General features: G+C 41.0%; 1 protein-coding gene across 2 annotated transcripts in view; it reads right to left on the bottom strand.

Annotated features, from left to right (window-relative positions):
* Window positions 1–3,717: 3,717 nt before the first annotated feature.
* Window positions 3,718–6,002, bottom strand: part of LOC111264578 (uncharacterized) — a 5,687-nt gene continuing 3,402 nt past the window's right edge. For both annotated transcript variants that reach the window (XM_022840628.2, XM_086970123.1), the window contains exon 3: window positions 3,718–5,976. In XM_022840628.2, the coding sequence (XP_022696363.1) occupies window positions 5,951–5,976 (26 nt within the window). In that variant the 3' untranslated portion in view covers window positions 3,718–5,950. The remainder of the gene's footprint in view (window positions 5,977–6,002) is intronic.

Raw genomic sequence — 6,002 nt, 5'->3', positions numbered from 1 at the left:
TTGACAGTCATGAAAACATTAAACCTACTTGAAGAAAAAGTTCACAATAGGTTACTTAAAAGCATCTCATTACTACTCACTGCCTAACTAGCGAATAGAGATATTCGAAATGTACGAATATCCCAAATCGAACGCGCAGGTATTGGTAACATTTCCTGGTGCACCAAGCCGCTTTAGGCCAATGCATCCCAAACATGTCATTAGGAAACAAAATAATTTTTTTAATTCGTTAAGTATGGATCGTGTGTATATACTATGATTATTTATCAAAGCTATTTCACCGCCGGTCCCTTCACTCGACCTACCGTAGCTAAATTACAGAACGCTCAGCACATGGGTTCCACAGTTGGAATCGATTGCTTAGTCTCAAAGCTGCCCTATTCACCAGACCCAGAGTAGCCTTCGGTCCGCTTGCGAAAATTTGGCACGGTCAGGGGGCAGGCGGCGTTCAAGGAGATCCTAGAAAGGTGATTACGGTTTAAGGCTAGCACTGTACTTAAACTAGATGGGGTCCTAAGCTACTAGTTCTAAGTTCCGGGAAGTTTGTATACGCCCCAGTACCGCGTTGTGAGCACGGCTGCGCGAGACCAATATCAGATGTCTCTCCGCAAGCTTAGAAGATCACTCCCACAGAATAAAATATTGAGGGCGTAAGACAATTCACGAGGGTGGCACCAATAAATCCCCTTTTTTGTTCCTTCGATAATGTCAGATCTACTAAGGCTGGCACGGGGCTAACCGTAAAGCACCACAGTGGTTTTACGAAGCTTCTCAGGGGCCAGTGCGTTTATCCCCGGCCAGTGTATGCCGCTCGGTCTCGCCAACGCACCCTTGACGTTCCAGAGGCTGATGGGTCCTTGGGTTTGGTTGGGGATGGGTTGGATGAATTTCTTGGGATTCTAAAAAGATGGCTCTCGTTTATGTCGAAGATGTCTACTCATCTTGCTGGTAGTACAGAGCAGCATCTTCCGAGCTCGGCGAAGTTCGGCGGGCACAGAGAAAAGACCCTTGTCTGAGCAAATTGGAGGGAGGGTCTTGCGTTCTAGCGTACATGCTTAGGGATTGCGCGGTTTAGCGGGCCAAGAGGTGTGGGACCAATGTGGCTTACCAGCGGCGTAACTGAGATCAACAATGACTTGATGCGCCACGCACTACTGGCGCTAAACTGTCCTGTCAAGAAGGTGCGGTTAGATTTTATAAGCTACCTGAAAGTACTAGGCAGTAAATTTTTTCGGTTTTAGTAGTGCCGTTGCAGGGCGGAAAGCGGTAGGTCGCGGAACAATGCCGAAGCACGCAGGAAGGTGCAGTTTGAACGGAAAAGTCTATCCCGCGCAAGTTCGAAACGCAAGATGAAAGAAGAAGAAAAGACAAATGAGCCACATCGGAATCTGAGTAGCAGCCGTTCATCTGTGGGCCATGTACTATTGTGAGTCGAGTGGCCCCACGTGGCGATGGGGTTGTCATGCCCCAATGCCGACAGCTGTCCGTAACAGCAAACTGTACACAGCAGATGTTGAGAAACATTTTTAGGTAGCACGACCGAATGTAATGATGCGTGCCGAAAACATCTTATATATAAAAGCATATATCTTTTAGGTAAGTGTTGTTTATATCTGCATGAGGGCGAATAAATTGCTAATTGCAAATTTAGTATATATAAATTAGCATTCGTTTTTTCCTTAGGCCCGACTTTTGCCCCTCGTGTGCCGTTAGCACGGTGTAAGTGCATTAAGGCTGTCTTTTCTAATAATCATAAGTCTGCGTGCAGCGAAAGCTCACGCAAACCTGCGAGCACGCGAGAAATGTTGGAGGGCTTCCTATCTAACCTAATACTACTGACTTTATAGAAATATCATTTGTAAAACACGATTGTAGCTAAGATAATAATGATAACCAGTAAATACGTAGAATACGAGCTTGGATATAGCGTGTTGCTTTGTAATCAGTAACCGATTTAATAGATTTAGTTATAAATCAATTAGGTGAGAAACTACTGATTTGCCCCAGACCTAAAGTGAACGAATAAATTTGGTCTCAAGACATTATTCGGATTACGCGTTTTATTCAATATAGCCCACATTATCCAGATTTAACATCTCGAAAAGTAGGTAGGGCAGGACCTGCTACTAGACAGTCACTGTTTCGATCGCTGTATCTGAGCTGGCGGAGGTTGCATTTGTGCATCTACCTCTTTATCAACGAAGCGCTTGCTTCCCTCAAAACTCATAGACACTTTTCCACAGACGTGGTCGCTATCACGCACAACACCCATCCCAGTAGACACATCAACTTGAGGCCAGCGGCCTATGCAGAAATTATCAAAAGATACCTTGTATGCTAATGCACCAGCTTCAACGGCAAAGATATGAAGATGCGATACTTACAGCATAGTATTAGAGTTATTATTTAGGCTAAATACTAAATAATGATAAAAAAAAAATACTAGGATTACATTATAAAGAAGCACTGAAAATGGCTAAACTTTCGGGTGACGGCAAGCAAAAATATATAGGAACGGGCTGTTTTAAACGATAAGGTATTCTTTTGAAAATACTTGAATTGCGTGTGCCTGAATCTGTGCACGCTTAAAATCAGCAACACGACATTTGACCGTGATGCCGACAGAAACGGTCCTAAGCCACTAATAAGCACGTAGATGATTAATTAGGTTACTGCATTGCCCATCCCACGTGTCCTAGCATCTTGGTCCTTTTTCCCAATCAACTGCATCAACCGCTCTAGCTGTTCTTTCATCTACTATTATCGTCTACACGTATGGATTGGTGTCTCATTGACATAGTTATGGGACCTCTGGGAAGTATTCCATCGTAGATGATCTATAAACATCATTCTCTTCGTTCAGATCTGACTTAACGTCGGTATATCCTCATCGAAGTTAGTGCATGAGATCAACTTAATTGATAGCTAGCACTATCCCGCTTTGTCAAGTAGAAAGCTATCTATTGATCCAACTAGATTCGTATGAATATTTAGCTAATATATCTTAAATAAAAAGCCTCATTAAACGCCTGTAAGTGTGAGCATATTAGTTAGAATACGTACATGCTTCAGAGGATATAAAATCGTTCTCGAGAGGTAGAAAGAAAGAGAAAATAGATCTAATTTAAGCAGTATAGCTTATATCACACACGGTGCACCTACTACAATATCTCGGCGGACCTTCTTACCCAAAGCGCTTTGATGGAATGATCAACTACAGTCGTTTAAAGATGTGAAGCTACACCATTTGATCATTTAAGATTCGCTGACTTTCGCGGAAATTTATAGAACAATCAATGAACGAAAGCTATGAACCATTTATCGCTTTTATATCGTGCATTCTATTTCATGGCCTTAGAATGAGGTCTTTGTTCGGCACAACGCGTACAAGACGATTGCACAAACTGAAATACTGTGCCGGAAATAATGAACCCATCTTCCTTATACGACCCCTATTGCTTCCGTAAATACAAAACTTAATACTCAGAAAAAATCCCAAATTATTTCGTAGAAAAAACTCGCATGGTAAATTGAATCTTGTATGCAAAAGACTTTGTGCCAGATCTCCTCCGTTCAATGATTTACAGCTTCGTAGAAAGCTAATTTCTAAAAGTTCATATATATATATATATATATATGTCAAGTCAGAGCTATTCAAGTTCCTCTCAGTAATACTATAATAACTAACAGTGATACTTATTGAAAAAATAATCAAAGTTTTTTTTACAGACACAGTCAAGACCTTTATTTTTTTCGTTTGTTGCTTTGTTTTGTCTAGTTGGTTGTTACATAGAGTTGTTGTCACTGCTGCCTACTACATCGTTATCATTGATAATATTGTCATTATTTCATATATCAATATTATAATTATCGTATATGTTCATGCTGTTTGTTGATAACTGTTATAGTCATTTCATTCGTCACCCTTCTTTGTTATGTTTCCTGTTCTTTTACCCTTTTCGTCCGTCTGCCTGCTCATCCGTCCATAGGGCGTAGGTGTATATGAACGACTTTCGCACGACGTCGTTGTAATAATGACGTAATGATAGGCGTAAAACCCAAAGATAAACCTCCCACAGAGGCAGCTATAATAATATTATCACTATGTGACTTGCTTTCCTTTGCCATACTACATGGAGGCTGTTTAGCTCGTTTCTATGCTTCTTATCGTTGCCTTCTCCTCAGCGTCTCTCACCATCCCCACATCCCACTCTGCCCCTCCTAGGTCATCATTATGCACGTCGTCGTCGTCGTCGTCGTCGTCGTCGTCGTCGTCGTCGTCGTCGTCGCCGTCGTCGTCGTCGCCGTCGCCGTCGTCGTCGTCGTCGTCGTCGCCGTCGTCGTCGTCGTCGTCGTCACCGCATGTCATTTTCCGGTCTCGGTCTCTTTGCCCACTATAGTGGCGCATTTATGATATATATATATATATATATATATATATATATGTATTTATATTTTATTTACTTACGGCGCGTGCTCATCGATAATTTATCTCATTATATACTCTCTTTTTAAATGGTTTAGTAGTAATTTATGCTTCTTGTGTGTGCGTTCGTGTATGTTTGTGTGTGTTTGTATGCACAATCTCCAGCTATAGTTCCTCTACTTTCGATTTCGATCGTATCTTATTAGTAATAGATAAACATAGCACAGTAATGTTCACTAATTTCTCCTGATTCCGTTTTCTGTCAGCTTTTCTCAGTCGCTTCGTATCGTATCACACGGCTTCTATTTGTTGATAATCTGATTCTAAACAAATATCGCAAATGGTTACTAGGTAATGCTGAAGATCGACTCCAGTCACAACTTCTGGTAGATGTATTAACTAAGGATTCGTGTAACCAACAAACAGTTTGTCCTATAAAACATAACATGGTCTCGTGTATGTAACGTACCTCTGATGATGTATCTTGCTTGACTCACGCCTACGGAAACACGAGAAACTAAACTGATCGACAATAGTAAACCAATATATGATTTCAACAGAAAAATGTCAGAGTATCTGCCCCAAAAAGCATATTCGATATATCCTTACTAAACCGTAATAATATGCCGATCCGGCAAATCTCAAACAAAATCATGTTAAGGTGTGTAATTACCAATTCTATGTCGTTCTATACCATACATCGCTTGAACAGCTAATAGAAGACATATATTGCGGAGTGTAAATCAAATATAGTATAGTTTCCGTGTATCTTTTCTAGTATAACAATTCACTAATGCTTTTCTGCATTATTTTGTGTCTGTTTCAAACAACGGACATACTACTAACAATGAATGCACGGCGTAACCCTTCATTTTCTCACGCTTTTTACCCCTAGCTACTTCGTGTCAAGTCCACTATGTAGCTTTATCTCTCGCTCTCTCTCTCTCTCTCTTTCTCTCTCTCTTGCGCGCTCTCTCTCTCTCGTTAGCTTTCGTTCTCCCTCTCTCTCTCTTTATATATATATATCTATATAAATATATATATATATATATATAGATTCATGAACGGTTATCGGTCAGTGTCAAATTAAGAAGCTGTTTCAGTGGCCCATGTCTCCGGCCCTCAATCTTCCAAGTCAATGCTTATATCGTGTGGTCACCGGTGAGCCTACCCCAATCAGGGTTAGAAATCTGGAACGAGGCTGCTACTGTATTAAGCGTTGTAGTCTTTATATTGACTGATACGATCATATAATTAACTGCTGTTAACCGAACTCCCCTTGGCCGAGCTGTTACATAGACGGGGGCAAATTTTAAGCGAAGGCAATCCTAGAACTAATATCTTTTCACATGCTAACATTAACGGAGTAATGTTTCCCAGCACCATTGTGATTTTTCTACTTTGTAGCACTTATCTATGACGCCAAAAGATGACTATTCGTAATGTTTCTGTCCATTGTTAATCAGTAGTCACTCATCAACCATCGTCATTCCCGTTGACGATGTTCCATGTAATTTCGTTCATTCATCTCCTCTCCGTTCCAGTTCCTCCTGTATGATGTAGACAATACGTAGAT

This window comes from Varroa jacobsoni, unplaced genomic scaffold (genome assembly GCF_002532875.2).
Source record: "Varroa jacobsoni isolate VJ856 unplaced genomic scaffold, vjacob_1.0 scaffold_877, whole genome shotgun sequence".
Taxonomy (NCBI): Eukaryota; Metazoa; Arthropoda; class Arachnida; order Mesostigmata; family Varroidae; genus Varroa; species Varroa jacobsoni.
Note: the sequence above shows the minus strand (reverse complement) of the source record. Positions and strands in the feature narration are given on the sequence as shown.